The sequence below is a fragment of the Octopus sinensis genome, linkage group LG14 (genome assembly GCF_006345805.1).
Source record: "Octopus sinensis linkage group LG14, ASM634580v1, whole genome shotgun sequence".
Taxonomy (NCBI): domain Eukaryota; kingdom Metazoa; phylum Mollusca; class Cephalopoda; order Octopoda; family Octopodidae; genus Octopus; species Octopus sinensis.
This window is the reverse complement of record NC_043010.1, coordinates 34,350,541-34,370,452: the sequence shown is the minus strand read 5'-3', so window position 1 is coordinate 34,370,452 and position 19,912 is coordinate 34,350,541. Positions and strand designations below refer to the sequence as shown.

The 19,912-nt window shown below is 35.1% G+C and overlaps 1 protein-coding gene across 1 annotated transcript in view; it reads left to right on the top strand.

Moving 5' to 3' along the window:
* Positions 1-19,912, top strand: part of LOC115218924 (glycerol-3-phosphate acyltransferase 3) — a 77,316-nt gene that overhangs the window by 21,460 nt on the left and 35,944 nt on the right. Inside the window, exons 2-3 of the mRNA XM_029788941.2 lie at positions 4,096-4,192; positions 6,990-7,129. Coding sequence (XP_029644801.1) covers positions 4,096-4,192; positions 6,990-7,129 — 237 coding nt within the window. The remainder of the gene's footprint in view (positions 1-4,095; positions 4,193-6,989; positions 7,130-19,912) is intronic.

Here is a 19,912-nt window from a genome sequence, read left to right as displayed (position 1 = left end):
TGTGTGTGTGTGTGTGTATATATATATATCTATGTGTGTGTGTATATGTATATATGTGTGTGTATATGTATATATGTGTGTGTTTGTATATGTGTATATATATATATGTTTGTATATGTGTATATATATATGTTTGTATATGTGTATATATATATGTTTGTATGTATATGTGTGTATGTATATGTTTGTATGTATATGTGTGTATGTATATGTGTATGTATGTGTATTTATGTATGTATATATATGTGCATGTGTGTATATGTCTATATACATGTATGTATATATGTATGTATATTATGTATGTATGTTTGTATAGAAATTCATATACACACGCACAGTTCACTTTATGCAATCTTTCCTTCTTTGTACTGCAACCCTCTAGAATTACCTTCTTGTCCCAAATTATTTTACCTATTGGTGTCTCCTTCCAAATGTTCAAGCTTCACGTTAACTGTTTCACTGTTTCTAGTCTGGGGAACCAGCAATATTTTATGGGCACTACACCATTTCTCATCCTTTAATGATTGACAGTTGAAGGGGGGAAAATGAAAGATGAAGCACTGTGGACTAATTCAAACTGAGATGGTTGCTCAACTAACCTGTTTGAAATAGCAGCCATATGGCCATTGTATCCCATCCCACTGTCTTTTTAATAGAACATATTGGACAATACATTTCCTAATAATCAAAAAAGCAGGATGGTCATAGCTAGAATAACTTTGATCATTGGTCTACACGATCAGGGCTGACCCAAGGTAGAAAACAACCAGATAGTGACGGGGTCCATATACTAATTTCTCTTCAATCTTCTTTTTATTCATTTATTTTTATATTTTGTCTCCTCTCTATAATCAATATTGCTATTTCATTAATCAAGCCATACATTGATTTTGCTGGCATTCATAAAAGACTTGCTCAATATATATATATATATAAATAATGAAAATGTATGTGTATGCATATCAGGAACACAGCTTTTAGTTTTTTAAACATGAGCTATTGAAAGCACAGCTATACTCCAAGTTTATTATCATTATTATCATCATCATCATCATTATTATCATTATTATTATTATTACTGTTTTTTTATGTATTTTCTTGTTAGGTTTTTTTTCTTCGTTTTATTTTTTATTCAGAACAATAAATTTCCGTTGTGGTGGGGGGCATCCATTGAACGTTTCTCAGTCTTATTTTCTGGATGAAATGATTTCCATTGCTGTTGATATTTCAGTTTCATTTACAGGAGGCAACAGTCATGAGAATCGAGCTGTCTGTCTGTTTGTCTATCTTTCATAGAACATCCCTGGACTTTAGATATTCTGCCTGTTCACATTCTGGTTTCTTCCTTTTAACAATAGTTTGGATGTGGTGGCTAGTATTACTTGTCATCAATCTTGTAATGAGAGGCATTCCAGCCATGACCACTCATCTTTTTTCAGGAGATGTCTAGGATTACATTATCCAATATGTCCTTAAGATGGGAGATTTGGCTGATATTTCTAGCAGGTTGACCAACCATATAAAGGTTTTTTTGTTTGTTCATCTGTTGGTGGTTGTGTGCATTGTGTTAAGTCTATCACTGAAACTTGCTATTAATATAACTTCCATGATTAATGATGGTTTTTGTCAATTTGGCAGTATTCCATGTGAGGTTGTTATCAATTAATGTGTTGTGTTTTAATGCTCCTCATTGTAGCTGCATGGCCAGCTGGTTGTTGTTGTCATCGAGTTCTAGATCAACCTCAATTGAGTAGACTGACAGATTAAAGGCATTTCAACCATGGCTGTCTCTTTGCGTGTGTGTGGCTAGTATTACTTGTCATCAATCTTGTAATGAGAGGCATAGGTGATATCTACATTGTTCAGTAGGTTCCTCCTTCTTCAAGATGTAATTTGAGGGAGATACAGCTGCTATTTCTACAAGGCTAAGTGATCACATAGTAGTGTCCTCATTGGTCAGCTGATATGAAAGTATGGCATTTGTATGTCCAGTGTAATGTAACAGTAGTCTTGAAGTTTACAATTTGATATTTGCATCTGAATGGTTAAATTTTGTCTGTCTTATTTGTGTCATTTGTGAACTAGGGTTTTAAATATTTGTGTTTTTGTCATATATATATATAGGTGCAGGAGTGGCTCTGTGGTAAGTAGTTGCTTACCAACCACATGGTTACGGGTTCAGTCCCACTGCGTGGCACCTTGGGCAAGTGTCTTCTACTATAGCCTCAGGCTATAGTAGAAGCCTTGTGAGTGGATTTGGTAGATGGAAACTGAAAGAAGCCTGTCATATATGTGTGTGTGTGTGTGTGTGTATGTTTCTGTGTCTTATTTTGTCCCCCAACATCGCTTGACAACCGATGCTGGTGTGTTTACATCCCCGTAACTTAGCAGTTCAGCAAAAGAGACTGATAGAATAAGTACTAGGCTTACAAAGAATAAGTCCTAGGCTCAATTTCTTCGACTAAAGGTGGTGCTCCAGCATGGTCACAGTCAAAATAACTGAAACAAGAGTAAAGAGAGTATATCATTTGGGATAGTTTATGATTGGTGTAATTTTAAAGTATTTTTAAAATTTAGAAGGGCCATGCTCTTAGCTTTTTTAGGCACTCTTAAACTGAGGTGGTTGTTGTTAAACCACCAGGGCAGTTCTAGTCAAGCAGATCAATGGTCAAAGGCATTCCAGTCATAACTCACCATCATCGCTTAGCATGTTTTCCATTCTCATATGGGTTGGACAGTTTAAGTGGATCCTGTGAGCCACAAGGCTGTATCTTGCTCCGTGTTAGCTTTGCCAGGGTTTCTACAGCTGGATGCCTTTTCTAATACTTTACAATGTGTACTGCATTCTTTTTATTCTTTTACTTGTTACAGTCATTTGACTATGGCCATGCTAGAGCATTACCTTTAGTCAAACAAATCAACCCCAGGGCTTATTCTTTGTAAGCTAGTACTTATCTATCAATCTCTTTTGCCAAACTGCTAAGTTATGAGGACAAACACACACACACACACACACACACACAAACATATATATATGTATATATATATGTGTGTGTATATATAAATATATATATATATATATATATATATATATACATACATACATATGATGGGCTTCTTTCGGTTTTTGTCTACCAAATCCACTCACAAGGCTTTGGTCAACCTGAGGCTACAGTAGAAGATACTTGTCCAAGGTGTCATGCCTGCACCTATTGCATGTTTGTTTGTTTTTTATTACTACTACTAGTGGGGTTGCCACTATTACTACTACTAGTGGGGTTGCCAAGTAACATGCAAGGTAGGAAAGAACAAGAAAAAGGAGAAAAGGGGGAAAAACTGGCCTGCTTGGCTATCCTGTCTTTGTATCTTTAAAACTACATTATCCAATGTGTCCTTCATTCAAGATGTTTGGGCATTTAGACAAGAGAGACTGATGTATCTGGTACTCAACTTGAACTTCTGAATGCCAATTTTGTAAGGAAAATATAGATAGGAGGTTAGCTTAAGGAGCTACAAGCCTGAGGCTGAGGATTTAAGTAGAGTGTTTGGTACAAAATAGAGTTAAGTAATTTAGAGGTGAAGGAAGGCAGGTGCATCTATCTGATGGTCTGTGGCAGAGGTGATGATTCACAACTTTGTTGAAGGTTAAAAGCACTCAGTGACTGTGGTTAGTATTAAATAAGGTGTCTGGATCAGTATAATATTAAGCATTGTTTATATTGAAAATATCATTCATTGAGTCATAACTTGCTCATAATCATACAGTTAATGCCAGACATAGAAGTAAATTGTTCTGCTATTGTGAAGTAACTGAAAGATTACCTGTGAACTAGGTGAGATTCATAGATGGATTAAATAGTTTAATTAAAAATGGACAAGTAAAACATTTCTACAATTAATCTGAGAGAAAAAAGCATGGGTATGGTGAAAATGCATTCCCTGAAGTCTACAATTAAAAAATTTTTCTCTATGACAGTTTTCTTTTCTTATGTCACTTATATATATTCCATCTTTATACATAAATATGCACTTCTCTCTCTCTCCCTCCATATATATATATATATAATATGTTTTGTTTTCTTTTTTAAAATATAGTTTGGTAAAGTTAAAATTGAACTTCATGAAAAAAAACAGCAAGCTGATGAAGAAGACTCAGACCTAGAGGACACTGTCAGGTTATGTGAAGACAAAGGTATGTTGGTTTTATTTCCTTCCTTTTGTTTTGAGCTATTTTTCACCCTATTCATTCATGTGATACTGTTCACTTCTTAGTTCACTTCTTAGTTGAATGCACTAACTAGAATCATTGTTGGTGAGTATCTGTAAAATGTATTTAGAACTATCCCAGGAACTTGCATTATAAATTGATTCAAGCAATTTTTCAATTTTGGATAAGTGGAGAAGGATGGAGTCAGTGTCATTAATCTGTTTCCAGAAAGTGTGCGACCTATTTCTGGTAGCTAAGTGAAAAAACTGTTCTCCCCTGGCTTAATCAGAAGAGGTGTGGTTTTGAGATTTACAAAAAGAAAGACAGGAGGAATTCTGAGTCCACTCTGATTGAAATGTTTGCAGATGGTGGTGATAAACTGGGCAACAAATTCATCCAATAAGAGATAGAATCCATTGGATGGGTTTCCATATCCATCTGTTGAATTTTACTCAAGGTTTGGGTTGACCCAAAATATTTGCTGAAAGTATCTCACAGCCATGCCTGCGTCAATGAAATACTTGCAGCATATTCAAACTCTTAATTCTTGAACATGTAATCTAATACTGTATCCTGTCAAAGATAATTTATTCTTTCAAGTCTGTCAAAATAAACTAACACTTATATAGAACTAGTAGTGTATCATATATTTTTGGTAGGACCTCCATGTTTTATTAAGTTTTAGGATTTGTAGTGGGGGAGAAAAAAATAAGCTTTTAGTCTAAACTAATGGTTCTCAGCTGGAGTTCATATGACCCTTGGAGGGTCCATATAAGATTTTGTTCAAAATTTTGTGCAATGAATTGATTATACTTTTACAATACACATAATATTTTTTTTATTTTTATACAATTCCTAATAATACTTTATTATAAAGATATTTCTCAGATATTGAATGGCTATGAGAGTCCAAGTGAGTAAAATAGGAATTGAAAGGGTCCATAGGAAAAATGGTTGAGAACCACTGATCTAAACCATTAAAATAGAGTTGGTCTAGTTACTTGCCAATTCTTAATCCTCAAGTATCTATCCAATATTTCTGTCTAATTTCAACCAAACCAATAATCCCATAGAAACAGTGATAGTTTTTAATATGCTGCTGGATTTTTTTTCCTTTACTTTTCTTTTGTGGGACTATCTACAAGCGATAGCCCCTCACCTCTAGATCAAATACAAAATACAAGCTAACATTACTCAACGAACCTGCTTGATATTATTTTAAATAGACACCACATATTTTCAACCCTACAACTTGTGATAATATACTCCTTAATAAAGTTAGGACGGTCTCAGCTAGAATATTAAGTAAATGATGAATTTTAACCCAAGACCACACATCAATAACATAACAAAGCTATGAGCCAATGTAGCCACCTGACTTGCTAGAAGTAACAGTAGAATATCCCTAAGATTGCACCCTCCCTATATTGGATAACGTAGCCCCCAAGATACATAGATGCCTTGGTCATGGCTGGATGAATCTAAATTACTCTATTTTACTGAGTAAGTATAAGTATGTACTTTAACAATCTGTCTTGTGTTAAAGTATTTTAGTATTTAAATGTTGATATTTAGAAATCTGATGTTATCAGATGTTCTCATTGATTTTTCTTTTTTTTTTTTCCTAGCTACAATTTCATCCAGATGATGACCTTCATCAGCTGGATAGAACTTATGTTTCAAGTGGCTTTTATATAAAAGCTTGTTATCTATCACTTTGTAAGCGTAGGGTTGCCCTCACCTTCCAGTCACAGTATCATCATAACTGCCATCCTTAATATTAAAGAGAAAGGTTATCTCAATAACTTGGTTATCTATGAATTATTAGTTTTAATAAAATGCTATTTGATTGTTTTCTCCAATATGCAACTAATCCCGTAATTATTATTACTACAGTTACGGAGGTTTATTTCAATTGACTTTTTGTTTCAACAACAGTCTCTATTTATAGAAATAGTTGCCAAATCTTCCTCAAAACATGGTTTTTAAAAATAAAGAACACTTGTTGCCTTTTTTGTCACGAACTGGGTGTTTATATTGTCTAATGTCATTTAACACTTTTGCTATCATATTTAGGCTGAAATACACTACCTTTCTTTTAATTAATTTTGAAAATAATAAGGAATTTATTAAAATAATTTTGTTATTATTAAGCTGCAAGGTTCTAGTTTAGATCACTTTAAAATGGGAAATTTGTATCATAGAAGCAAGGATGATTTCAGAAGGGTTGGCATCAAAAGGGTTAATAAATGTTACACAAGAAACCTCGCCACAACCCTGTGTTTCCACTCTGATTGTACATCTTAAGTCTGGAAAGAGACTGACACAAGAGGAGATGGGTGGATGGAAAATGTCAAGAAATATACATGCATGACTGCCACTTACTCTCAAATGTCAGCAAGAAAAGAAGGAGTATAAAATACTTGTTTGACAATCTTCAGTGGTGCCCAGTTAATAATCCGATAGGTTACAAGACTGACAACCATCATGATGAAACATAAATTCACTTGCACACTCTCACTTACTGCATTCTCCAGGATACAATGTAGTATAAACATTCAAGCATCATCACTATCTTTCTGAATCTGGCTACATTTCACACGGAATTTTTGACCCTCCATAGTCATCTTGGTGTATAAGTCAACCTACCTATTTTTTCTTTGTGTGTGCATGTGCATGCATGCATGCATGTGTATGTGTGTGTGTAAATTTAGGTCTGCAAAAATTCTACTTGTATTTTAATGTGACATTTTTTATTTTGTTTTATCTCTTTATAATTTAGCATCTCATCTGATTGAAAGAGACATTGCTCTCTCAGCAACGGCAGGTATAAAGATCCCAGATGTGGAGACAATATCAGAGAGTCTGAAACATGAGTTCCATCTCACTGACATTATGTACTTCACAAAATGTGGAGTTGAAGTAAGTTGAAGTAAATCTATTTCTTCATAGTTCACTATATCTTTAGAGCTTTGTACCTCTCTGTAGTTTTGTGTCATTGTGTGTCAAAGACATGTGCATCACCATTAACACCTGCTTTCAATGCTAGCATACAAAGGTGGACTGAAAAGTTCATGGGTTGACTATGAAGGAGTGATGCTAGAGCCGAGAAATCTTGCATGCATTAATTTAAGCTCTTCTCATTAGTAATTGCATTGTTTCTTTCCAGGTAAACTGACATCTGACTGTTCAAAGAAGACTTCCGGAGTAACTAGTAGTGACTTCTCTTGAAAATGGGCAAAATTTGGTATTGTGGTGTTATCGAGTACCTGAATAAAAAGGGTTTAGTCTCCACAAGGACAATCATGCTGACATGGTTACTACATTAGGAGAAGACACTCCAGCTTTATCAATAGTGCGAAAGTGGGCAGCTGAATTTCGGAGGGGAATGGAGAGTGTTGAAGATGACCTGAGGTCTGAGTGTCCTACAACTGCCACCACCAGGGAAAACATTATGTTCACCACATGGTGTTGGATGACAGGCAACTGACTATAAATCGAGAGAGTTGAGAATATTCTGCCCAATGAGCTTGGCATGACAAAGGTTTCTGCTTGGTAGGTGCCACGTCTTCTGGCACCTGATCAAAAGCGCACCAGGCTGATCACATCGTGGAGTGGGGGAGGGGCCAGATGGGATGGTTATGGTTGGAATGCTTTTGATCATAAGCTCTGCTCTATTAGAACCAATGTGGAATTAAACAGCTATCTAGGAGTATCTGTAATGTTATGCTATAACCACTTCACTTATTTTATCTTCTACAAACCATCCCAGCCCCCCCCAAATCCTTACACACACACTGTTTTACAGACAGTTATATTGACACTTGACTTACTGTCTACAGTTTTGTGTAAACAGAATATTGTGGAAAACTAATTTATATTTATTTCAATCACATATTTGCAGTGGTAAATTCATTTATCTGAACACCAATATATATATATATAATATATATATATATATATATATATATATATATAACAAGTAAGAGAGAGATACATGGATACAGACATAAGTTGTTTTTTTTTATGGTACAAAAATAAGTGCTAAATTGTTTTTGCAATCTGATAGAAGGTTGTCAGCATGTAAAGTAAACATTACTCAAGTGGACCTGAGATTTTGTTCTATTGCCTTTCTCACTATCATGCACAGTCTTCAAGCACAAAGCATATTTTTCATGGGACATTTACTCTTTTACTTGTTTCAGTCATTTGACTGTGGCCATGCTGGAGCACTGCCTTTAATCAAGCAAATCGAGATCAGGACTTATTCTTTATAAGCCTAGTACTTATTCTATCAGTTGTCAAGCAATGTTGGGGGGACAAACACCAATACACAAACATATACACACATACATGTATATATACATATATACAACAGGCTTCTTTTAGTTTCCATCTACCAAATCCACTCACAAGGCTTTGGTTGGCCCGAGGCAATAGTAGAAGATACTTGCCCAAGGTGCTACACAATGGGACTGAACCCGGAACCATGTGGTTCGTAAGCAAGCTACTTACCATACAGCCACTCCTACGCTTAGCTTGGTGAATCTTCTCTGTTATGTAACTAATACTGAGTTTATCAACTTATTGATAATAATATTAATGATTCTTTCATATTTTGGCACAATTCCAACAATTTCAAGGAATGGTGATGGTTGATTATATCCACTCTATTACTGATACTTTATCTTATCAACCCCAAAAAGATGAAAGGCAAAGTCAACCTCAGCAGAATTTGAACTCAGAGCATAGAGAGTCAGAAAAAATGCCAAGTATTTTGTCCAATACACTATAGATTCTGCTTGCTCGCTGACTTAATGATAAGAAGAATGATAATAGTTTCTGACTTAGGCATAAGGCCAACAATTCTGAGGAGAGGAAATAGTCAATTACATTGACAACTATTAGCACTTAATTTTATTGACCCTACAGCGATGAAAGGCAAAGTTGTCCATGACAGGATCTAGACTCTGGAGACCCAGAACAAATACTGCAAGACATTTTATCCAATACTTTAACAATTCTACTTTTCCACTGCCATGATAATGGTTTTAAATTTAGGTACAATGCCATGGGATGAAAGGCAAAGTTGTTCTGGTTATAAAGAGGTAAAATAATTCTTCACTCACTACTTCTATTATAATGAGGATTTTTAATATGGTTTGGTTTCAAGGTCATGAATTTTGGCAGTTGGTCACATCCAAGTAATTGACTGGTGTTATTTTATTGATTCCAGTGGAGTGAAAGGCAAAAGCAACCCTGACAGAATTTGTGCTCTGAAAAGGAGGTGTAACTAAATATTGCAAAGTATATATTTCAGCTCTTTGCAAATTCTGCCAACCTACCACTTCTAAAAGTCAGAATGTGATGGGAATAGTATATTCAGTTTAACCAACCCTGTTATATATAACTAGTATCTGTTCAAGCTAATGGTAACCTTTCTGCTATATATCTCCTTCAAATTACTGCCTTGAAAAAAACAAAGGCTACAGTGGCTAATATAGTATTAAATACACTATAGTAGGATGGTCTTGGCTGGAAAACCTTTGATCATAGCTCTGTTCTGTCAGGGTTGAACTAGTATTAAAACAATCCCAACCAACCAACTAGCACTTATTTTATCAACCCTCTTGAAATGATAATGCTTAATGAAAGTTAACTTGAGTGCTAATTGAACTTGGAATCTAGAGGTATGAGATTAAAAATACTGTAATTCTTGTAATTCAACACTCTTCTCTTTATGCCAACCCACTAAACTAAGTTATGTGCATTTCTTAATTAGTTGCAGGAGGAGTGGCAGCATTAATGACATTTATGGAGAGGGGGCACCTAAATTAGTGAGTTCAATGTGGGTGTTGTTTAACTGAAAGTTTTGCTGGTTGGTACCTGATGGATGGATGAAATAATAATTATGAGCTTATCAGACATTAAAAGCATCATCCAAGCATTACTGTTGCCAGGGCTGCTGACTGGCTCCTGTACCAGTGGCACGTAAAAAGCACCATTCAAGCGTGATTGTTGCCAGCATCGCCTTGCTGGCACATGTGCCGGTGGCATGTAAAAAATAACATTCGAGTGTGGTCGTTGCCAGTGCCACCAGACTGGCCCTCATGCCAGTGGCATGTAAAAGCACCCACTCAGAGTGATTGGTGTTAGGAAGGGCATCCAGCTGTAGAAACTTTGCCAGATCAGATTGGAGCCTGGTGCAGCCTTCGGGCTTGCCAGTCCTCAGTCAAACCGTCCAACCCATGCCAGCATGGAAAGCAGATGTTAAACGATGATGATGATTATTAAATACAGTACTCAGGTTCACAACAACTGTTTGTTAAAAGAGTAAAAGATGGTCAGAAAGCAGCAATAAGTAAAGAAAGACGACAATGATAGCCAAAAGTACATGCACAGTATGCAAGATAAAACACAAAATGTCAGAAAGGTGAAGAATTAGAAAGCCATAAAGAGAAAAGGGTGCATAGGCGCATCAGGAGTCATGTTGGTGAATTTCGGGAAACATGGAATTTATAAAGGGTTCAATGTCCTAACAGCAAACAATCAATGCAAGTAGCTTACACCATATTTCAGCAATTCTGAGCATCATAAAAATGTTTCTGAAAATCATGGCTGCCATGCTGTTTTTTTATACCTTTTTTTAGTGTACAATGCCAGGAGTGGCTGTGTGGTAAGTAGCTTGCTTACCAACCACATGGTCTCGGGTTCAGTCCCACTGCGTGGCACCTTAGGCAAGTGTCTTCTACTATAGCCTCGGGCCAACCAAAGCCTTGTGAGTGGATTTGGTAGACGGAAACTGGAAGAAGCTCGTCGTATATATGTATATATATATATATATATATACATATATATGTATATATATATATATATATATACATGTATACATGCTCGAGATTAATCAGCCGAAATTGCGAGGATGATCCGGTTCTTGACTGAGGATAGAAAGCTTTGAATGACCTGTCCTTGTTTTTTTTTTATGTCATCTATCTGGATGTCTAGTTGTCCCTTTTTGTATCACCTAGTTGTCCGAATGTTTTGCGTTCTTGTCTTATTTTGTATTTTTATAAATATGTATGTGTATGTATGTATGTATATATATATATATGTGTATGTATGTATGTATATGTATGTATGTATATATATATATGTATATGTATGTATGTATATATATATATGTGTATGTATGTATGTATATATATATATGTATATATATATATATGTGTGTCTGTGTGTGTATGTCTGTGTTTGTCTCCCCGACATCGCTTGACAACCGATGCTAGTGTGTTTACATCCCTGTAACTTAGCGGTTCAGCAAAAGAGACTGATAGAGTAAATACTAGGCTTACAATGAATAAGTCCTGGGGTCGATTTGCTCAACTAAAGGTGGTGCTCCAGCATGGCCCCAGTCAAATGACTGAAACAAGTAAAAGAGTAAAAAGAGTAAAAGAGAGTAGACTTAAGGTTTATATCATGGAGTCGATAAATTCTGGGATTTTCCTCCCAAGCCTGAGTTGCTAGTCAGCGATCTATTGCAGAAAAGATCTATAGTATATAAGATCTGTTCTTTTTATCTCAAAGTACAGCTTAGTATCGGTATATTTTAGCACAGTGATATACTGCAAATCAGCCTCCATTTTATTAATATATGCAACAAACAAAAGTAGACCAAGAATAGTTCCCTGTGAGACTCCAGATGTCATTTAGAGTAGAGAATGTTATCCTATTGCCATGAGTATCTCTCTATGACTAAGAATGAAGGACTTCAGCCAATTATAAAGATTAGCCCTAATGCTCATTGTCGAGAGTTTCAAGTGTTCCATGGTTGTGTATGATTCTAGGTGAAAAGTATAGGGTAGTGTTTAGTGCAGGGTTTGGTAAAAGCAACACAGTAGGAATGGTGAGTGGTGAAAGAGATGAGTTGAATGTTCATCAATGGACATGGTTGGCTATATGGAAACGGTCTGTTTGTTCAGAAGAGACAGAATGGAACAATATATTTGTATACCAGTGTTCACAATAGATTAAAGGGTGAATAGTTGTCAATATAGCCAAAAGACTAATTTAAGTATAACAGTCTTGAATGCTTGTATGTGTAGATAGAGGCACACGAATTTTAAAGGTGGGTCACGCGTGTTTTGTAACAGTTTAGCAACTGATCAGAGCAAAATTAGTATCTTGACCCTGTGAAATACCTCCTTTTATGGTTGAGTTCATACTGTTATAGATAAAAGCTCATACAAAAACCTTATCAAAACCAAATTTCTACCTATAATTTCAATATATGTTCTTTTTGGTTTTTTGTATTGATTTTTTTTTTAACAAGATCTTATTGTAACTAAACTTATAATCATTATCTTTAAAATCATTCCACTATCTCCATTCATTCACCAAAATCAAAAAGCTGAGAAACTTTTATTGAAATAATGTGCAATGTACTGAACTTTGGCCAGTAATATAAATATCAGTGTCCTATGGTGAGTAGGTGTCTTATCAGACCAAAAATAAAACATATATCAAATTGTTTTGATGTTCATATTTAAAGAAAGAAAATGAAGTTTGAGATTTAGAGAATTTTAGAATTTAGTGATATAAGTATAATATATCATTATTTGTTTTATATTTCCATGTCTGTTTTGTCTTCTTTTTGTCAGCTTTCAGTTATATTGACATTTCCTTTGTGTAAATTAAAAAAAGGAAAGTAAGGATGGAGAAGGAGGTGTTGTCCTTGAGTGAATTTATTGAAAGGTGGGTGAAAGTGGTGAAAATAGCAAAAGTGGATGGCACTGCTGTAAATACAGACCTGTGAATTGATGAATAAGAATTGAAAAGAATACTTACCCTTGGTATTCAGGGAGATCTTAGATGTTGGGGTTCCTTAACTGGCCCTAGAGGTCTTACTGTATCAAAAAGATTACATCGCTATCACTATCTATAGTAGAAAGGATTAGTATTATTATTATTACTTTATGGTATTTCTTCTAGCTCTTTACATTCTGAGTTCAAATTCCACCCAGGTTATCTTTACCTTTCTTCCTTTCAGTATCAGTAAAATAAGTACCAGCTGAGCATTGGGGGGGGGGCTATGTAATTGATTGACCCCATCCCCCAGTTTCAAGCCTTACACCTATAAAAAGGATTATTATTGTTACTACTATTACTACAAAAAAGAAACCATTATTCTAGCAAATAAAGTAGTCATCAATATAAAATGAAGTTATATTATTCTGTGATACTTGAGCATAATTGGTTACAGGGTTTCCAATGCTTTATACATCCACACAGTTTGCATTTCTAATCTGGAACACCCACGGTTCAATGCATTTAAATACTTAATCTAGCATTTGGAGGACATGCCTTGGCATAATACATTAAAAAGTTTGAAGCACCAGATAGTGTTCCCAAAGATAATGCTGATGGTGTGAGTGACAGGGGAGTATCTAACTCAATGTAGAACAAATTTCTCAAGATTTCATTTACAAAACACATTTTTGTGGAAGAGTGGGCATCTAATCTTATGTATGTTTATACCCTTTACTAAAGACAAACACATACACACACATATAGGGAACATTTTTTTTCTCTCTCACACACAACTTTGCAAGTTTATTTCCTCATCATCTTCGTCCTCATTTTAACATTCACTTTTCCATGCTCACACAGTTCAGATGGAATTCGTTTAGGTGGATTTTCTATAGCCAGATGCCTTTCCTGTTACCAACCCTCACCTGTTTCCAAGTAAGGTAATATTTTCTCCCCATTACCAGACCTGTTTTCACAGAATATTGGAAACAAAGGCAAAAACCAACTCTAATGCACTGCAGTCTGGCAATGGCTTAGCTAGCTGAAACTTAGCTAGTGTCAACGACATTCTTGTATAAGAATAATATATGTATATATCTTTTGACTCCCTTTGGTCATGAATGACCATGGGATTGCACCAATGGAAAGGCAAAGGCTGATACAGCTTGGCATTAGTGACAACACAACTTATTTCTACAGATGAGCAAACTGGAGCAACATGAAATAAAGTCTCTTGCTCAAGAACACAACTCAGAGCAACAGTCCGAGAATCAAACTCACAACCTCATGATCGTAAGTTCAACACTCTAACCACTAAGTCATGTGCCTTTATATATATATATATATATATATATATATATTGTATTATATATAGGAACAGGCTTCCTCACACTGTGTGTCTATCTATTCCATTCATAAGATATTGGTCATTGCAATGAGATCAAACTTAAAGACCATGTTGTGGAGTGGACTTCATAGCCATGATATAATTAACAAAATGTACAACGTTGTGCAGTGATTTACGAATATCTCATTACTTCTCCCCTCTCCATCTCTCTCTCTCTCTCACACACACACACTGGCATACTGTCGGTTATGACAAAGGTTTCTAGTGATCTGATCACCAGAACTACCTGCTCATGAAATTAATGTGTAAATGACTGAGCATCCCACAGTCATGTGCACCCTTAATGTAAATCTCAGGGTGATTTCAGCCTGACACAGTGTGACATGGCTGGTCCTTTGAATTTCAGATACAACTTGTTTTTGCCAGCTGAGTGGACTGGGGCAACATGAAAATAAAGTGTCATGCTCAAGGACACAACACACCACCAGAAATTGAACTCATGCCCTTACAATTGTGAGCCAAATACCCTAACCACTAAGCCACGCATCTTCATGTCTTGTCTCTTACACATAACATAGGAATATAGCCTGGTTCTTTCTAATCTTTACATCAGCAAACAGTAGTGGTTGGGAGGGAAGCCCCTAGTCCTTGTATGTTAAGTAAGCTTTTAAATGCTCCCTGCATTGAATATTGACACTGGCTTTTGTTATGGCATTAACCTGTCATCATCGCTTTGCCCAACTCTCATTTCACCGACACACTCTATCATTAACCTATCATGCTTTGTTTTTTTGCTTATTCTATTTCTTGTTTGTTAGTAAGAGAAGTTCTACCTTCATTTTCTTTTATTTTTAAAGAACCCAAAAAGCTGATAAAATTCTACTGTTCTAGATTTGATTATATGTTGTGTAAAAAAGAAATACAATACAAATAGACTGGTAGTTAGAGAAACTCGGCTATTAAGCCAGTACATTGTTGACCTTATGTATATGAACACAAAAACACACATGATGTTTGTTTGTGTGTGTTTGTATTTATTCTGTGTTATAATCTTCTCAGGGTCAACTTCAGATCACTGATACAGACTCTTATAAAAAAAATGTCTAAGTGTTTGATCTTAGTCCAAGCTTGAATGAGGATGAGGTCAGCACTACAGGTACTTTAGAAACAATGACATGGCCTATTTTAAATGTTTTCTTTTCATTTCAGTTTATTTGCACAGTGGAGGTGATAGTTATTCTCTAAAATTGGGTGTATATTTTAACCATAGATGTGTCTCTATAAAAGAATTTGTTTCATAAGAAAATCAGGACACTTTATAGCTGCATGATTAAGAAGTTTGCTTCCCAACCACTTAATTTTAGGTTCAGTCCCACTACAAATCACCTTGGTCTTCTACTATAGTCCAAGGCCAACCAAAGGTTTGTCAATAGATTTGGTAGAAGGAAACTGAAAGAAGCTTGTTGTATGCACATGTTTGTGTATGAAGGTTTAGGTCTTCTTGTCTTTATAAAAATCATTGTTGTGCAAGCATGGCCCCTCATTTCCAATCTTCCATGAAAACATGTCCAGCCATGGAAAAATATTACCTTGCTTGGAAACAGAGGATATATATATATATATGTAAAATATATATACTTAGTCTTGATATTAGACTTTATTAGCACCAATTTGAGACAGATGTTAAACGATGATGATGGTGATAATAAGTGCCTGCCATTCTATTACTCAATATTAGATATTATAATACAACAGATACATTATATGGGTTTGTTCCTGTCTCTCTCAAATTGTTATTTAAATATTTTTCATTGCATTTATTATATCAAACATCTTAGCAGTGAATTCATACTTAGTCTTGTTGTGAAGATTGGATTGTGTTAAAACTCTAGTGAATGAAAGTAGGCCTAATGTACCTGAGTCATGTGCTATTAAACATTTTATTACAGCATTACACACTGACTGTCACACTGCATATAGTTTATTATCTTACATAAACATACTTAGTCTGGTTACGTTGAGGCCAGTTCTGTTTCAATAGATCTCTAATAATTGATGTCATGCAGATGCTCCTTCATTGGTTCAGTTGTGGTTAGTGTTTGTGATAGTTTTCTTTTTTTTTTTTTTTTTTGTTTAGCATTAGGTCAGCCCAACCCTATCCAAGAGAACTTATCAAACACACTCCAGCTAGGCCCATACCCTTTTTATATCTTTACCTTCAATGTTAACCAGAATATAAAGAGCTGGAACAAACACTTCAAGACATATTTTATTAATGCTTTACAGAAACTGACTTATAATGAATGGAGTTCTAGCTATAATCACCCTGTCCTTTTCTCAGTATTGTGCTTTTAAGTCTGTATCATTCAGTGCATCCCTCTATAAGCAAGATAGTAGGGATTTGCTTACCATTTCTAGTAGATCAAGTGAGACCGAAAGGATGAAAGACAAAGTTGACCTTGGCGGCATTTGAACTCGGAACATAGGGATGGACAAAATACTGCTAAGTATTCTGCCCAGCATGGTAATGATTCTGCCAGCTCGCCACCTTTGTGATAATGATAATATTGATGGTTTTTACTACCAAATGATTATATGATGAGTCAAGTGGTGAGAATTCTGCTACCTGTTGCATGATTATCCAAAGAATTTCTCACACTGGCACAAAGCCAGATGTTGTATGAGAGTGGCATAGTCAATTGGTTGGATGTTAGTACATGACTGGTATTTATTTTTTATTGATACCAGAGAGACATGTGATGAAGCCAACTAAGACAGAAATTAAATTCTCACAAAGGAAGGTCACTGAATTTGGTACTAGTTTCACCACCCCACTCCCTAAAATACTAACAATCCCTGACCCAGCAAGAGAGGATCTATATCAATGGTACCCAACCGGGGTCCATATGACCTTTGAGGGTCCACATAAAATTTTGTTGTTAAAATTTATCTGCAATAAATTGCTTATACTTCTACAGTACACAAAATATTTTAACATATTTTTCATACAAGTTTTAATAATATTTTATTGTAAAAATATGAGATTTTTTAAAAACATTGGATGGCTATGGGGTCCACTCTAGTAAAATAGGAATTTAAGGAGTCCACAAATGAAAGAATGGTTGAAAGTACTGATCTACATGGTTATTCACCCTGTTAGAAATGGCTGCCAAATCTTTCATAAATTACAACCTAATTTCTTAGGGAAAAACATTAATTAATATGGCTGTGGGTTGCCTGCACATTGTAAAAAAGCAGGGTGCCTTATTGGCCTTCTTGATCAGAGTTGACTTGAAGCTAACCAACAACAGCACCAAATCTACTCACAGAACATACGAGCTACCATTTATACTACAGGGAGCAGGCTAGATACTCAGACTAATAGAAGGGTAATTCATGCAACTAAAGGGTATAATAAATTTAGCTAACCTCAATACCTTATTGACACTTATTCTTAATACCCTCCTTTACTCTAAAGAGAAGAGACAAAGGTAGGCAAAGTGCCACCTACTACCTCTCTCAAAAACCTCAATGGGATTTGAAATCTGAACATTAAAGGATAGAGTTGCCATATCAGGCTACAGGGACCAGATTATGTGTACTTTACTGGACCGCATGCTGGAATTTGTATTCAATTTGGGCTGCTACTTTAAAATTTCAACTATTACGAATTATTGCTTTAAATTAAGAAAAAAATAAATAAATTAGAATTGATCAATAGACCATCCTGATGATTGTGTATGTATGTATGTGTAAATTTGTATGTATATATGTGTTTGTATGTGTGTGTATATATATATATAGCCTCATATATATAGGCTATATATATATATATATATATATATATATAATATATATTGTGTATGGTTGTTAGCAAAATTTTCATTTAGGCTGCATTCTAAATCAATCCACTACTTTAAAAAAATTTTTGTGCTACTTTTTATGAAACTGATCTGGCAACACTACAGAGAGGTGAAATCAAATATACTAAAGCATATGGTTCGGCACTCTGCTGCTTCAGCAACAACACTATTACAGCAGCAGCAGTAATAGTGGTTTCTATCTTTTGGTGCAAGGCCACACATATTTTTTGTGAAAGGTTAGTCGACTAAATTGACTTCAGTTCTTTGAATGGTACTTTATTTTATCCACCCACCAGAAGGATGAAAGCCAAACCTGACCTGGGCAGGATTTGAACAAAGAACACAGAACATGACTAAATATTGCAAGGCAGTTTGTGTGATGTTCTACCAATTCTTTTAGATATTTTCACTCTGCCCTTAGTAATAATAATAATAATAATGATAATCCTTTCTACTATAGGCACAGGGCCTGGAATTTGTGGGGAGGGGGATAGTCGATCACATCAACCCCAGTACTTGACTGGTACTTAATTTATCGACCCCAAAAGGATGAAAGGCAAAGTCAACCTTGACAGAATTTGAACCCAGAATGTAAAGACGGATGAAATGCCACAAAGCAGTTTGCCTGGCATGCTAACAATAATAATAATAAAAATTATTATTATTATTATTATTTCAAATTTTTGCCACAAGGGCAACTTGGAAGAGGTGGGCATGAGCCAATTACTTCGACCCCAGTGTTCATCTGGTACTTATTTTATCAGCCCCAAAAGGATAAAAGGCAAAGTCGACCTCAGCAGAATTTGAACTCAGAATGCAGCAATGGGCGAAATACCACTAAGCATTTCATTCAGTGTGCTAACGATTCTGCCAGCTCACCACAATAATAATAATAATAATGATAATGATGATGATGATTTCTAACATTGGCTCTCAGCAGATTTTAAGTTGGCCATAGTATTTGACTAATACATGTTTCATCAAACAAGAAAGATAAAAGGCAAAGTGGCTTTTAATGAAATTTGAATGCTAAAATCTTAAATGGATTTTACTAAGTACCACAAGGCATTTAGTCCGTTGCTCTGTTATTTTGCCATTCACTACTTTGATAAGAAAAGGTGTGTTTTGTTTTCCTTAAGCTCAAGTTTACAGGGTAATGTCGGTCTTGGCGATGCACTGACAATGTTAGGCATATATTGACACTTTTAAAGGATTAAGTTGATGTGTGAAGGACATTACTTTCCATTGTGTGTATATATGGAGGTTATTGTGCTGGATTATTCTGTCTGTAACGGATTAAATATTTAAAGATATCTTTACATGTCTAAAAAACAAGTAGTTGTTTATTTTAGAAAACAACTATTTATCTTTTGTGCATTTTACATTTTGTTTAATACTGATGAATGTTAACTTTCTGTTGATTGGGCATAAAGCTGTTACTAAGGTTATATTTATTTACTATAGAAAAAAAAATACAAATTACAAGGGGTCAGTTTTATTTGCCATGAAGAACGGAAAATCGAAAATACATTAAACATTTCAGACATTTCTCTGAAATGTTTTGATGTATTTAGTTCAGTACTCAAAAAAAAAAAAAAACACACACACACACAAACACACATTTTTTTAATTGGTTAAAAAGTTACATAAAGGACTCAAGGCTAAAAGTTTTTTTATGCGTAAGTGGTA